Here is a 16,702-nt window from a genome sequence, read left to right as displayed (position 1 = left end):
AAACGTGGTATTCTGGTTGCCGGGGTGCTTGGCACAGGCAAGGCGGCCACGAGATCCGTCGGGAAGGCGAAAAGGAGGTGAAACTGGTTATCCGCACCAGTCAAAGGAAGAAGACTCTCCGGCGGGAGATCTCCTCTGTCGTTGGGAAAAGTGGTGAGACGGTCCAGCAGGGCTCCACCGGTGGTGTCGTCGTGGCAGGTCGGCTCAGCTTCTCCCTCGTCGGATTCTTAGGTCCTGTGGCGACTTCTGAAGTTCCAGTCCCCAAAGCCCTGCTTTTATACAGAAAACCCCCATTCACTCAGCCTAGCTGTCACTCAAACATGCTAAGTGGTGCGCCGGCCAGCTCACCACTTGGGCCAATCAGGACGGAGTGCAACTTGAGTTGCCTAGGCAACTCAGTCCAGGGTGCCTAAATCCCCCTCCACCCCTCCTAAGTACCCGAGACAGAGTGGCACCACTTTGGAGGGCTTCTGTGGAGAAGCCCGCCAAAAAGTGGAACAAAGGGCTCAACTTGGGTTGGAGTCACAGAAGGGAACACAAACGCCATTTTAGAACCGAGTTTTGGCAAAAAATACCAACCGGAGAATTAATTATAATTAAATAAACCGGCGGTATGTTCGAGGCTATCGTAATTAAATAAATAAAGATAGTAGCCTCGAACAATGGGAAAATCCCATAGAAACATATTCGCGGTTGAATATAAAAAGTAGTATCCACTGCCACCAGCCAAAACTCGATCAAGGGGGACGGAGACGTGCCCCCTCGACTAACAGACCCCGGGGCAATCGAATTGCCCCGGCCAGTACGTCCACAATATGATGGTTTGTACTGGTTCTGTTCAGAATTCAAGACTAGTAAAGTCAATGGTGACTTTACATGCCCTGGGAGACAGTAGTCAGTCCCAGGGTATGGAGTCTATACTGGGGGGTCACTATGACACCCCTGTGTTACTGCACTGAGGGTGCTTTGTAACACATATCACAAAAACACATGAAGCACTATGGAGTAAAAGACCCCATAGCCCATTAAACGCATCTAGAGTCAAAGGAACACACTCAAATCATGTCCAAGAGTGAGGGTAAAAGAGTCTCACTCTTAGCAGGAGAAAAAAATAAACCCCAAAAATCCAGCAAAGCTGCTGGGTGACTCACTAGGTTAGAAAATTCAGCCTAAACAGAGAATTCTCCCTAACACTCGCCCCCCCCCAGACTAAGGGACAGGAGGATTTAATCCACTCCTGGATGAACCTCATACCTCTAGTCGATGACATACATCCTAGAGAGTCCATCAGCATTTTGATGGTGACACCCTGACCTGTGCTCAATGGTGAAATCAAACCCTTGCAGGCAGATTGACCATCTCAATAGTTTTGGATTTTCTCCCTTCATTTGCATTAACCATCTCAAGGGTTGGTGGTCAGTCTAAATGACAAAAGTAGAACCATACAAGTATGGCCTAAACTTCTTCAGTGCCCACACAATAGCAAAGCATTCTCTTTCGATTGTTGCCCACCTTGTCTCAGGATCCTTCAGCTTACGGCTGATGAAGCAAATGGGGTGCTCCCTACCCTTCTCATCCAGTTGGCTTAGAACTGCACCTATACCTACATTGGAAGCATCAGTTTGTACAATGAAAGTTTGGTGGTAGTCAGGAGCTCTCAGTACTGGAGCTTGGCAAAGAGCTTTCTTCAGTTTTTCAAAGGCCTGATTGCACTCCTCATTCCATTTGACCTTTTTAGGGAATTTTGGAGAGGAGATTACATTCAGTGGAGAAGCTATGGTCCCATAGTTCTCAATGAAATTCCTGTAATACCCAGTGAGGCCTAGGAAGGCTCTCACCTGGGTTTGAGTAGTAGGTGTTGTCCAATTTTGCACAGCTTCAATTTTGCTGAGCAAAGGCCTTATTTCTCCACCTCCTACCTCATGCCCAAGGTAGACCACTTTACTTTGACCAATCTGGCATTTACTTGCCTTGATTGTCAAATTGGCCTGCTCAAGAGCCTGCAAAACATGTCCTAGGTGGTTCACATGTTCCTCCCAGGAGTGGCTGAAGACTGCAATGTCATCCAAGTATGCCATGCAGAAGTCCTCCATCCTAGCTAGAACTTGATTCACCAACCTTTGGAATGTAGCAGGTGCATTTTTTAATCCAAAAGGCATGACCTTAAATTGGTACAAGCCAACTGGGGTTGAAAATGCAGTTTTCTCCTTGGCATGGTCTGTCAAGGCTATTTGCCAATAGCCTGATGTAAGGTCAAATGTGCTGAGGTACTTGGCTGCACAAAGTTTATCCACCAACTCATCTGTCCTTGGCAAAGGGTGGGCATCAGTCTTGGTGACTGCATTAAGAGCTCTATAGGCCACACAGAATCTCAAGTCTTTGGATCCTGCCTTTGGTACTAACACAACTGGGCTAGACCATGGACTAGTAGAGGGCTCTATTACCCCGAGATCAAGCATCTTCTTGACCTCCCCTTTGATATGGGTTCTCACATTCTCTGACATTCTGTATCCTCTGCTTTTGACTGGCAGACAGTCACCAGTGAGTATTTCATGCTGTCCCCAAGGGGTCAAGCCTGGTGAGAGTGAGAACAGGGAGGCAAACTGATTTAACATAGATTTGCACTCCTCTTGTTGCTCAGGTGTCAGATCTGAAGAGAGGTTGACTCCTTCAATCTTCTCGTCTAAAGGTACACCTCTGAGGAGATCAGGGAGAGATTCACTCTCTTCTTCCTCTGCTGCTGAAGCTAGAAGCACGGCTCCTACTTCAGGTCTGGAGACGTACGCTTTCAGTCGGTTGGTGTGGAAGACTCTAGGAGCTTCCCTGGGTCTGCCCAGATACACGAGATAGTTGACCTCCCCAAGTCTTCCCACAACTTTGAAGGGTCCCATCCATTTGTCTTGCAAGGCCCTCTGCCTTGTTGGGAGCATAACGAGAACTAGCTGGTCTTGAGTGAACTCAACCATGTTAGCCTTTTGATCATGCCAAGGCTTGACCAAAGCTTGTTCAGCTTTCAGGTTATCACTAGCTTCTGCCATCATGTGTGACATTCTCCTTCGGAGACCTATCACGTAGTCAGTCACTCTGACTGGCTTGAGGGGAGGAGCACCTTCCAATCCCTCCTTAATCAGGGCCAACAGACCTCTGACTGGATGGCCATAGAGAAGTTCAAAGGGAGAGTAACCTACTCCCTCCTGAGGGACTTCTCTATAAGCAAAGAGAAGGCATGGCAGTAGAAGGTCCTGCTTTCTTTTCAGAGGTTCCTCTAAAGCACCTATCATGCTCTTCATGGTTCTGTTAAACCTTTCTATCAGCCCGTTTGTTTGGGGGTGATATGCGGTTGAGAACTTGTACGTAACTCCACAGGTTTTCCACATAGCTTTCATGTAGTGGGACATAAAGTTTGACCCCCTGTCGGATATTACTTCCTTAGGAAACCCAACCCTGGTAAAAATACCAAGGAGGGCCATAGCCACAGCCGGAGCTGTAACAGTTCTCATAGGAATTGCCTCATGGTACCTAGTAGCATGGTCTACTACAACAAGGATAAACCTGTTGCCTGAGGAGGTTAGGGGATCAAGGGGACCAACAATGTCAATCCCTACCCTCTCAAATGGGACTCCCACAACTGGAAGAGGCACTAAAGGTGCCACATTCTTGGAGCCAACCTTACCAGAAGTTTGCCAGGTATGGCAGCTCTTGCAAAATTTATCTACTTCAGCCCCCATTTTTGGCCAATAGAAGTAGAGTGAGAACCTTTCCTTGGTCTTCTTGAAACTCAAGTGACCAGCCAAAGGAATCTCGTGGGCTAAGTGCAAGAACTGTTGTCTGTTTTCTTGGGGTACTACAAGGCGCTTGTAGTCTCCAGGTTCAGACTCAGTTGGTTCACTGTAGAAGAGGCCATCTTCCCAGTGCAACCTATACTTCCCAGGCTCTTACCCATCAGCCTGAGAAGCTGCCTGGTGGTGGAGACCCTCCAGAGTTGGACATTCTCTTTGTCCCTTACGAAAAGCTACCCTGCTGGGCCCACCTTCTGTCAGTAAAGACTGCAGCTCAGGATGGTCCTCAGGGTCCAGATCTCCAAAAGGTTCTTGGCCTCCTACTAGCTCTTCTTCAGAGTCTAGTTCAACCACACAGGGTTGTACCTCCCTCTCAGCCTCAGCTGGAGGTGGAGTTACAGGTGTAACTGTGGACAACCGAGGGGAAGTCCTTGTTGGAAGCACTGGAGTGCTTGCTGATGGCTTTTTTCTAGGAGTCTTGGGTTGCCCCTTTGCTCCTGATCTGGTAGTTACTGCAGTAAGTTGCTCCAGTGGGAGAGGAGTGATCTCTGTCATCATATCCTGAGATAACCCTGGCAGGGTTTTCTCTCTTGCAGGTTTTGTGAGCTCCTGTAACCTTTTACCAGGGGGTCTGGGGGTATGTGACACAACTCCAAGAGCTTTCAGGTCATTACCCAACAGAACCCTACCTGGTACTTCACATTGTATACTGACAGGTATCTTTACAGCCATATCATTACACTGGGTGAGAACTGGTAACTGGGGACACATCTGCACAGGCCCTCCAGCTAACTTGGTGAGGCATTTGGGTGCCTTAGCAACATCCTCTGCCTTGAAAAATGATTCATCCACCACAGTTATGCTGGCCCTAGTGTCCCTAATGGCAGGAGTCTCCTGACCATTCACCTGGACACTGTCTTTGTAATACTCTTTAGTATTATCTGAGATAGAATTATACACATCTAAATTCTGTTGTTCCCACAACCCCAGAGAGACTAAAGAAACACTGGCTGAGACACCAATGGATTCATCAGCCAGCAGTAGAAAGTTTCCACTTGCCATTGGGACTTCCTCTTCTGGAGCGAAGGCTAAGGAGGCAAGCTGGATCCCTGAAGGTTTACCCTTGCATCTGGGATCTCCTTTCACATGGTCAGTAGAGCCACAAACAAAGCATTTACCGAATGCCTTCTGGAATGGTGGCTTGTTCTGGCCTCCCTCTGGTTTGGCACCAGAAGGTACACTATTCTGCTGTGGTTTTCCTTGTGGCTTACCCTTATGGTTTTGTTTGGGGCCCTCTTTGGAATTTGCAGTATTAGAATTCTCTTTGGAGTCCTTTTTAGGCTGTTTCCCCTCATCCTTCTTCTGAGTTACCCCAGAATCCTTGTGAGTGGTCCTGTTGGCAACCCACAAGTCAGCAGCCTTAGCTAGTTTCCGGGAATCTAATTCCTTGGAATCAGCCAAGTGTTGTCTGAGCTCAGGAGAGCAGGCATCATAAATAGTCTCCAACATAAACAAATTCTTCATACCCTCATAAGTGTTCACCTTGTAACCCTTAATCCAACCCTCTAAGTTTTTCAACCCTTCACTCACCCAGGTAGCCCAAGGGGTACCATCATGCTTTTTGAGGCTCCTAAACCTCTTAAGATACTGGGAAGGGGTCTTCCCAAATCTAGCTATCAGAGCTAGTTTCACACATTCATACTCTTTCCTATCCTCCTCCCCCAACTCCATTACCACATCAGTTGCAACAGGGGGAAGCCTAGAGAACAACCAGGTGAGTAAGTCATTTCCTGTGATGTTCTGGAGCCCATGATTATATTCAAACAGAGACAACCAATCCAACACATCCAACTTAGGCTCATACATACCAACCAATTCTTTAGGCATCCGGGGTCTTTTAGGACTGGAACTTCTAGAGGAGCCAGAGAGAGAAGCATTTTCAACAGATATTTTCTTCATTTCTAGCTCATGCTTGAGCTCCATTTCCCTTAGCCTTAGTTTTTTTTCAGTTTGAGCATTACGTTTCTTATTCTCCAATTCTAGTTTCATTCTCTCCAGTTCAAAATATTGTGGACTAAATGTGGGACCTGGTAAAGGTCCAGTAGGTACAGCTGGTAGAGCAGACAGAGGCCTAGGGGGGACAGTCACAGCAGCCTCACCCTCCTCTTCTGACTCTTCCTCAAGATCATCAACATTTTGTTCAGTTTCAATCTCAATACTGTTATCTACAGTTGCTGGAGTGGTAGGTTCATCTGAACCATCATCTAGGCTTTGGTTAGCTTACAACCTTTCTATTAGCTCCATTTTCTTGCCTCTAGTCAGGAGATTCGTATGCTTACAGAGAACTCTTAAACAATCAGAAGTTTTTGTAGCAAGGGACTCTTGACTATAACTTTCCATAGTTGACATGTTAGAAAGATTACTTTTTCAGTGCTAAGCTTTGTGGTTAGTTGTACTAAGGTATCCTAAAGCACACTAAAATGTATACTCAATACAAATCCCACCGCTGTACACCAGTGTTAGGCAGAAACCTGTGCAGTTCCCTTTGGGAACACTGCAAAAGATTTAGGACTGCAGGTGTTAGCAGTAAACCCACTTGGTAGCAGTCTGTACCACCCAGATTTACCTGGTAGCTGTGGCTGAGCAGTCAGACTTCCCTCAAGAAGAGTTAGGCAGTATGCAAAGTATACACAATAGGCACTCAGATACAATAATACAAGCAAACACTGACCAGAGCTTTGGCATCAAAGTATATAATTATTTATTTAAAAATACACTGTTTGAAACACTCCAGCACTCTTAATGTAAAACACTCTAAACACAGTTACTATTATAATATATACAACCCTTATTCCTTATCGGACAAGTCTTAGTTAACGCCACTTATTTCCAGACAGAGGTGAGCGCTTAACTATAGATGGCACTCCAATAAGTTCATGAAGAAGGGAGGGAAAAAGACAGAATATGTGAAGATACACCACTCTAAGATTTAGGAACACTTTTAGCAAGGCAGAAGAGCAAAAGTCACTTGTGAGCCAAAGTCCATAGGCTGGGCCCACTCTTAGAGAGAGCAGATCACACAGTTACACTAGGCTTTGAAAGTCTTGCAGAGAGTTCGAAAAGAGTTTAGAGAGGCTCAGAAAAGTTTAGCCAGGGTGTCCCAGGCTAACCCAGGTTCGAAAGCCGGGGGCTAAATCTACCCCGTACAGTCGGTGGCAAGGGAAGCCGGGCGGAACACTGCACCTTAAGTGGGAAGGATCCTCCAGCGGTGGCAGTTGTTCCTGGCAGCGAGTGCAAGTCTCAGCGTCATCCAGAGGAAGAGAAGATCTCGACTTGGAGGAAAGATGAAGGTCGTTGCACTTCCAGGGAAGAAACCAGCCGCGGGGTTTTCCGGTTAAAGGTATTACCCTTTATGTCGCGGTTGTGGTCAAACGTGGTATTCCGGTTGCCGGGGTGCTTGGCACAGGCAAGGCGGCCACGAGATGCGTCGGGAAGGCGAAAAGAAGGTGAAACTGGTTATCCCCACCAGTCAAAGGAAGAAGACTCTCCGGTGGGAGATCTCCTCTGTCATTGGGAAAAGTGGTGAGACGGTCCAGCAGGGCTCAAACCGGTGGTGTCGTCGTGGCAGGTCAGCTCAGCTTCTCCCTCGTCAGATTCTTAGGTCCTGTGGCGACTTCTGAAGTTCCAGTCCCCAAAGCCCTGCTTTTATGCAGAAAACCCCCATTCACTCAGCCTAGCTGTCACTCAAACATGCTAAGTGGTGAGCCGGCCGGCTCACCACTTGGGCCAATCAGGACGGAGTGTGACTTGAGTTGCCTAGGCAACTCAGTCCAGGGTGCCTAAATCCCCCTCGACCCCTCTTAAGAACCCCAGACAGAGTGGCACCACTTTGGAGGGCTTCTGTGGAGAGGTCCGCCAAAAAGTGGAACAAAGGGCTCAACTTGGGTTGGAGTCACAGAAGGGAACACAAACACCATTTTAGAACTGAGTTTTGGCAAAAAAATACCAACCGGAGAATTAATAATGATTAAATAAACCAGCGGTATGTTCGAGGCTATCGTAATTAAATAAATAAAGATAGTAGCCTCGAACAATGGGAAAATCCCATAGAGACATATTCGCGGTTGAATATAAAAAGTAGTATCCACTGCCACCAGCCAAAACTCGATCAGGGGGGACGGAGACGTGCCCCCTCGACTAACAGACCCCGGGGCAATCGAATTGCCCCTGCCAGTACGTCCACAATATGATGGTTTGTACTGGTTCTGTTCAGAATTCAAGACTAGTAAAGTCAATGGTGACTTTACATGCCCTGGGAGACGGTAGTCAGTCCCAGGGTATGGAGTCTATACTGGGGGGTCACTATTACACCCCTGTGTTACTGCACTGAGGGTGCTGTGTTACACATATCACAAAAACACATGAAGCCCTATGGAGTAAAAGACCCCATAGCCCATTAAACACATCTAGAGTCAAAGGAACACACTCAAATCATGTCCAAGAGTGAGGGTAAAAGAGTCTCACTCTTGGCAGGAGAAAAGAATAAACCCCAAAAATCCAGCAAAGCTGCTGGTGGACTCATTAGGTAAGGAAATTCAGCCTAAACAGAGAATTCTCCCTAACACCCAAGCTGAATGATCAACCTAGTAGTAAAAGATACCCGAACCAGTCTAAGGGCCGCCATTATGCTTAAGGTTCCCGCCCCGGTGTTAATTGAAACAGACCATCCCCTATTCAACGAAATTCTCAACGAGGAGACATGATTAAAACAAGTCCTGTTTTCCTCAGAAAATTTGGAAACAGTATCCTCTCATGTTCCAAAGACCCGGAGAGAGGTTAGAGAAAATAAGCAGAAATGGAAGATAAAGATCCCACAGAGTTGCGCAATGGACTGGAACGTAGAAACTCATGGGCCTACCTTTAGAGCAGAAACATTAACGGACTAAACTTTAAGACATGCTAGAGCAAAAGCAGATAGCTCCGAACAACCAGCACATCCAGACGATCCCAGGCTCACTAATAAGAGGGGTTTGTACTACAGAGCCTACAAATAAAACAATGGGCAGTTGAAGGAACAACTTTTAGTACCACAATCATTCCGAGATTGTCTTCTAAAACGTGCTCGTGAACATGCAGTCGGAGGGCAACCAGCTGCTGAACAAAACCCAAAATCATTTATTGAAGAGTTTTTTTGGGCCTGGAAACTATGGAGAAGTGATGAGGTTTTGTAAGAATTGTCCGGTTTGTCAAAGGTATAGTGTATATATTCCCTCTAAGGTGCCACTGCAGAAGATGCCCCTTATCCAAGAGCCCTTCCAGCGCATAGGAATGGATATAATGGGAGCCATTGAGCCAACCAGTAGAGGGTACAAGTATATACTAGTCATGGTGTATTACGCAACTCGCTACCCAGAATCTTTACTCCTGAGAGGCATTTCCGCAAGAGAAGTCTGTGATGTGCGAAAATAGTTCTTTTTCACAGTAGGGATACCAAAAGATATTATATCATATTAAGGGACCAACTTCATGCCCACTGTTATGAAACAAATGTGTGGACTTATGAACATGAAACAACTACATACCTAAGTATATCATCCACAAACAGATGGTTTGGTGGAAAGGTATAATAAAACAATCAAACAGATGCTAAAAAAGGGAACGGAACGTGCTGGAAAAAACTGGGACAAGATATTAAACATTAATTTTGATGGTGTTTAGGGAAACTCCACAGGATACTCCCCTTTTGAGCTCTTGTTCGGACAACATCCCCGTACTCTGCAAAAGAAGAATAGGAAGCCTAGTCAGGTAAACCCCTGTCAGAGTATGTTGATGAATTGAAATCCCACCCATCTACACTTCAGGACCTTGCACTAAACAAATTGGGACAAGCACAAGACCGACAAATCAAATGGTACAATCAATCCTCTCGAATGAGAAGTTTCAAACAAGGGGATACCATCTTAGTACTATTTATTACCCACCATGAAAACAAGGTGCTGGCCGATTGCAGGGGACCCTATGTTATCAAGGAGGTGTTGAGTCCTGTCAATTACCTGGTCAGTCAGCCAGATATACTGCAACCGGTGAAGGTTTACCACATCAACCTCCTCCAGGAGTGGAACGAAAAGACCACAGGAATGGCTTTGATCACTTCATACCAGTTGTTGATCCCTGAAAGTCTTCCAAGCAGTGAACAGGCTGGTCTCATGAAAGTCAAATGGGGGAGAACCTTTCCAAAGAGGGAGGTACCTAGAACCTTGAGTTCATTGACTCATGTCTTCTCAAATATTCCCGGTAGAACACACCTCGTCAAACCCCATAGACGAACAAGCCCAAACAAAATCGGACAACTGCGACCCTATTGGCTACCTGAAGCTAAGTGTGCCGATGTACAGAAAGAAATACAGGAAATGTTAAAATTACTGGCCATTGAACCATCTAAAAGCTTGTGGTGTTCCCCTATAGTTTTAGTTCCAAAACCAGATGGGTCTACTTGATTCTGCATGGACTTCAGGCAACTCAATGCCATATCTGTCTACCAAGCATATCCCTTGCCTAGAATAGATGAACTCCTGGAACAAGTCAGTTCAGCCCAATTCCTGAGTATGATCCACTTAACCAAGGGATACTGGCAGATACCACTGAGGGAACAGGACAAGCAGAAAACAGCCTTTGCAACTCCCCAAGGACTATATAAATTTACGGTCCTCCCATTTGCCCTACATGGGGCCCAATGACCTTTCAACACCTAATGGACCAAATACTCCGAGCTGGGGGGTACGCATCCGCTTACATAGATGATATCGTAATATACAATAAAACCTGGAAAGACCCTTTGCTGCATTTACAACAGGTGGTGAAAACCCTTGGGGAAGCTGGACTTCACGTCATTCCCAAGAAGACTGTATTAGCTGCAACTCAAAGCAGGTATCTAGGCTACAAATCAGTCAAATTGAAGCCATCCAAAGGTTACCCTTACCAACAACCAAGAAGGGCATCCAAGCATTCCTGCGGTGCGTTGGATACTACCAGCGTTTTATTCCACATTTTCTAACCATTGCTTTGCCCTTGACCGACAGCCTTAAAAATAAGCACTCAGGAAATCTGACCAGCGATCCGATCGCCCTTCAAGCTTTTGAAGAACTAAAAAGGGTAGTGTCCTCACATCCAGTGTTACAATGTCCCAATTTCACACAGAACTTTTTCGTGCAGACTGATGCATCTGGGACACAACCACGAGCCATGCTGTCACAAGATAAAACAACCGACCTAAGACCTGTTGCTTTTATAAGCCGAAAGTTGATGCCTCATGAAATCAATTATTCAACTATCGAGAAGGAATACCTCGCTATCAAGTGAGCTATAGAGGTTTTCAGATACTATTTACTCTGCAGATCATTTACCCTATTTACCGATCATGCGCCTCTACAGAGGCTGGCTACCCAAAAAGTCTCTAATAAGGGGCCTAGGATGGTTCCTTACCCTTTAACCTTTTCAATTTGTTGCTCTTCACAAGCCAGCAGCATTGCAGACAATTGTGGAATATTTATCACATGACACTGATCTACCCAAACATCCAGATCCTAGGTTGGAGGTATGTGACAAGCATGAGATCACAGGGTTACGGAAAAGAACAATGGTCCCCTAAAATCACAAGCGATACCAGACGGAATAGAGTCTGGAATGCCTGTCTCCGACAAAGGCGAGGCAGCCCACCAACTTCCAATAGCGTAGTCGGGCATCCTTGCTGTAAAGGCATGTCGGAATGCCGTTTACAAGAACATATGTATGTCTGGTTTTTCAGTCAAACCTCGACCGTCTATCTGACCTTTTTTTGGTCACCACCATTATCGTAAAACGTATGGTCCATACTGCTTACTCTAAAAGAGGGACAGAAGGAGCCGCCACCGTTCAGGCTTGGTAAAACAGAGGATCACATGGGGTGATGAAGCACCAGCAGGGGCGAGTTTGAGATTTGTAACACAGGAAACCATGCAGGCAGCTAAAGTGGCATCATGGCGGCCGGCGGCCAGGATGGGAAGGGAAGGGGGTGTGACCTTGGATATTTCCAGAGTGATTAGTCCGGCTCAGGGGAATTTTACTGATTGGAGGGGAGGGAAGAAAGTATAAAACCTGGTGACACTGTTACATTTTGGACTCCTTGCATTATAGGAGGAAGAACGCTGGGCAGAAGGAATCGAGTATTGCTGGGCCTATTAGGCTGAAGATTGGAAGAGAAGAAAGGAAAGCCCTGGAAGAGCTTTTCACCAGAGCTCTAACCAGGAAAAACAACAAGGGACCATTCTAATGTTTTGTTTTGCTGAAGAAATGCTGTTTTTCAATTTGTATACCTTTTTCCTTCCATTAAACAATTTGTATTTAATACTGCTGGTTTCCAGCTGTTAACTGCCCACAGAAACCAGAGCAAATGTAGCAGGCACACGTGCCCCATTGAACCAGAGAGCAAACAATACAAACATTGTACTGAAAGGCTGGAATAGCCACCAGTACTACGAACAGTTAAAAGAACGTCACAGGCACCGGGCCCCTCTGATCCATAGAAAAAAGGGATATGAACAATGTAATACAAGGCTGGGATAGCCAACAAAGTACGCCAAGTGAAGAGAATGAGATGGACACACGGCCCTCATTTGATAAGAGTGTAAAAAGATACAGAAACTGTGACAGGGAAGCACAGACAGAGGTCCTGTGTTGAGAGTAAAAGGAAGCAGAATACTCTAAAAAACGGATCGCATAGTGCATAAATCACAGGGACCGGCGGTATTTGACTGAGCAAGAACCCTAAGCTAAATTCTATATTGAGAAATAAGACATTTTAGCACAGAACTAACTGACTTTGGGAAGTCTCAACTCTACGAAGGTGGGAAAGAAAGAAGTGTATTTTCAAGACATCCTGAAGGGATTGGAACATTTACACATAAGAAACAGTTTGCTCATCAGTGTGGGAGTGAAACCCTTACAGAAGGTAGTTATTGCTTTTGCAAAGGATTTTCGATACACAAATTGTTAAGACAATGGGCCTCATTCCGAGGTTGGCGGTAGTCATGGCGCTATTTGTGCCATGACTGCCACCAATAACGGGTCCGGCACCGGTCTAGTTCAATGGGGACTTACCAGTGTAGTCTGACCTTTGCAGGACTGGTAAGTCCCCATTGAAAATGCCATTCCCCATTCCCATTTGAGCCCCCATAGGGCTCAATGGGAATGGGGAGGGTGCAAATAACAGGCTCGCGTATGTCAAGCCCGTTATTTGCGCCAGGGTCCCTTAACGGGTCCCGTCCATAACGCCAGGTCAGACCAGACGTTAAAGGAGGGACCTGCTAAGGGACCTTGTAGTAGGGCGGTAATGTATTACTGGCACCGGGCTCCTTACCGGTACCCGGTATCCCTTACCGCCTCAATCGGAATAAGGCCCAATCTACCAGAACTTTAAGACGGAGAACAAGTCAACTATAATTGGGCCAGACAGAAGTACATAGCTTAAGTTTGCTATTTTTTATAAAGTGTAAGGGCCAGTTCGCCATTTATGATTCGGATGGAAGAGTTTTTATTTGGACTTGACGAGCACCCTTAGTTTTACTTTAGGTTCGGTAGGGAACGTCCCTCATAGTGATATAGGGTTTATTAGTCGTTTTTACTTTTTATTTAAATAAAACCCATAAATCTTGAGCACCTGTAGTCCGAGTCCATATTCAGGGTCACTATAACTCCTTCAACCCTAATCATTTTGAGTTCTGTTAAGAAGTTCTGGATTTACTTTAAAAACTTTTACTTTTTTTCTTTTTACCTTTCAAATTGTAGTTCTCAGTGAAAACCAAGTAGCAGTTTGTAAAACCTCTTGCCTTAAACTCTTTTTTGTTACTCTTTATTTTATTATTCTTCATTTGTAACTCAGGAATAGTGTTTTTCGATCACAACTGACTCAAGATTAAGACTCAAGTCTTGAATTTCACCAGTTAATTGCAACTATGTTGTACCATTAGGACTGCCTGACAGCAGCGAGTGGTGAACTGAGAGTATAGTGCACCATCTCTTTTCCACAGTCATCATTATTGGCAGGACACTAACTTTTACATTTCTTCAATCAGATTAATTATCAATGATTAAGGAAACCCTGCATTAAATAGTGAAAGCGGTATTTGTAGCAACATCTTCCCTATTCATTCCACAATGCACTAGAACTCCGAGCGTGGGTCGTATACATTGCAATGATTGTGGTCATGACGTTTTTTTTGTTTGTTTTTTGTTAAAAGATCTCTCCCAGTAAGAATGTTTGTCTGGTTTTAGTTTTTGATATGGGGAAGGGTAAAACGTGTATTTCTATTGTATTTCCTTTTGATCACAAACACTTCAGTTTTAAATATTATATTTTTCATGAGTCAGGTAGTTTTATGTAAAGCAAAGTTAAATAGATTCCCTCAGGATAGCTCAGTGTGTTATTAGGAAACGGGAACAATAATTCACAGCTCTGCACTAGGTCTGTTGATTTATGGTTATATGTCATAATGTTGTATTACTGCATTTGACAAACTCTCCAAAATCACCCTGCTCCCTCCTTCTATCATCCTCCCACCCATTTTGCAAATGTTCTTAACTTTGTATTCCTTTTTGCCCTTTTGGGGGCTCTTCCTTTTAATGACCTTTCTCTGACCCTAGTATATTCCTAAAGGCTCCAGGAAATGTGTTAAGAAACTGGTGGTCAGTTGGCATTCATCGGATTGCTTTCTTCAGTTTGACTGAACACATTGATGTTCAGGCTGTGCGATAACAAACAATAATGCATGCAACCTCTGCTTCCTTCCACAGAAAATGGAGCCTTTACCAAAACCGAGAGCCTGCAGAAGAACCTTAGAACATGCACCTATTGTGAGCTGAGCTTCGTGAAGCAGTCCCACCTCATGATACATTTGAAGATCCACACATAGGGGAAAGGACTGACCTGCAGCGTCTGTGTAAAGTGCTTCATTGACAGGCCCAGTCTAATCACACACCAGAGATCACACACAGGCCAGAGCCACTATAAGTGCACAGTGTGTGAGAAAAGCTTCTTTCTGAAGTCACTGCTGGACAAGCATCACAAGATCCATACTGGGGAGCGGCCACACCAGTGTACGGAATGTGAGAAAAGTTTCACGCTGAGGTTACACACCTACTGAGTCATTATTGGATCCATAAAGGGAGAAGCCCTATAAATGCATTGATTGTAAGAAAAGCTTCACTGACTCCACAACCCTGAACAGCCATCAAAAGACCCATGCAGGGGAGAAGCCATATGGGTGCACCGAATGTGGGAGGCACTTTATTCAACCATCTGAGCTGAAGAGACATCAGAGATCCCACACAGGAGAAAGACCATACCAGTGCGCAAAGTGCAAGAAAAGCTTCACTTGCAAAGCACATCTGAACAGGCATCAGATTATCCATACAAGGGGGAAGCCCTTTGAATGCACAGAGTGCAAGAAAACATTCAGTTATTCCTTATCTTTGAGTAGGCATTGGAGGAACCATACTGGAGAGAAGCCCTTTGAATGCACTGAGTGCAAGAAAAGATTTACTAACTCCTCATGTCTGTGCAACCATCAAAGGACACATAGTGGGGTGAAGCCCTTTGAATGCACCAAATGCCGTAAGAGATTCAGTCGCTCCACAACTCTGAAGGAGCATCAGAGGAGCCATACCGGAGAGAAGCCCTATGAATGCACAGAGTGTAAGAAAACCTTCAGTGACTCCACATCCTTAAGAAGCCATAAAAGGACACATACAGGGAGGAAACCCTATGGGTGCACTGAATGTGTTAAGCACTTCATTACGGCATCGAAGCTGAAGCAACATCAGAGATCCCACACAGGGGTAAGACCATATGAGTGTACAATGTGTGAGAAAAGCTTCACTTGCAAGTCACACCTTTTATAGGCATCATAGTATCCATACCGGAGAGAAGTCCTATGAATGCTCTGAGTGCAAGGAAAGCTTCAATGACTCCTCATCTCTGAGCCTCCATCGAAGGATCCATATTGGGGAGATGCCTTTTGAGTGCACAGAGTGTAAGAAAATCTTCAGTAACTCATCCTCCCTAGCAGCCATCAGACCATCCATACTGGGGAGCGAAAGTATCAATGTACTGAGTGTGAGATGAGCTTCAATTGGAGATCGCATTTGGACATCCATCAGAGGATACATACCGAGGAGAGGCCTTATGAGTGCACAGAATGCAAGAAAAGCTTCAGTCGCTCCTCAGCTCTGAAAGTGCATCAGAGGAGCCATACTGGGCAGAGGCCCTATGAATGCACACACTGCGGGAAAAGCTTCAGGGACTCAACATCCCTGAGAAGTCATCAAAGAATCCATACAGGAGAGAAGCCCTATAGATGCACTGAATGTTCAAACACTTTATTACAACTTCAAAGCTGAAGCAACAACACCAGAGATCCCACACTGGAGAAAGACCTTACCAGTGCACACAGTGTGAGAAAAGCTTCATTTGCACATCAAATCTGTACAGGCATCGGAGTATCCATACTGGGGGGACGGTAACTTAAAAATAGACTAGCTACCTTGGGTTACAACTATAAACGTTCACTAGTGAGGCCCTGAACAGATTGAAAGTTGAAAAACTCAGAGAATTGTGTGAGGAAAGGGAGCCTAGCTCAGCAGGCATAAAGTCTGAGCTGGTAGCAACAATAATCCAATTTCAGCATCAGATTTCCACAGAGTAAGAAACCTTTGGCTCCGCCTCTTCCCCGGCTTACCCCAGCACACCTTGTCCCCTGTAAAATAAAGTTGCCCCCAAAACTGCAGGAGATGTAGTTAGATCTAAAGAATGACTCTGCATTCCCTCATGAGGAAAAGGCCAGAGATGCAGAGTTCAGGAAGCTGGAAGTGGAACTTCTCGAGCTGCAGGA

The 16,702-nt window shown here is 45.4% G+C and overlaps 1 protein-coding gene across 1 annotated transcript in view; it reads left to right on the top strand.

Annotated features, from left to right (window-relative positions):
• LOC138487593 (zinc finger protein 79-like) overlaps positions 1-16,459 on the top strand; it is a 36,565-nt gene extending 20,106 nt beyond the window's left edge. Inside the window, exons 2-3 of the mRNA XM_069614062.1 lie at positions 14,978-15,541; positions 15,962-16,459. Coding sequence (XP_069470163.1) covers positions 14,978-15,541; positions 15,962-16,211 — 814 coding nt within the window. The 3' untranslated portion in view covers positions 16,212-16,459. The remainder of the gene's footprint in view (positions 1-14,977; positions 15,542-15,961) is intronic.
• Positions 16,460-16,702: the final 243 nt, after the last annotated feature.

This window comes from Ambystoma mexicanum, chromosome 9 (assembly GCF_040938575.1).
Source record: "Ambystoma mexicanum isolate Mex_15411 chromosome 9, UKY_AmexF1_1, whole genome shotgun sequence".
Classification (NCBI taxonomy): Eukaryota; Metazoa; Chordata; class Amphibia; order Caudata; family Ambystomatidae; genus Ambystoma; species Ambystoma mexicanum.
The sequence above is the reverse complement of the archived record's forward strand: the minus strand, read 5'-3'. Positions and strand labels throughout refer to the sequence as shown.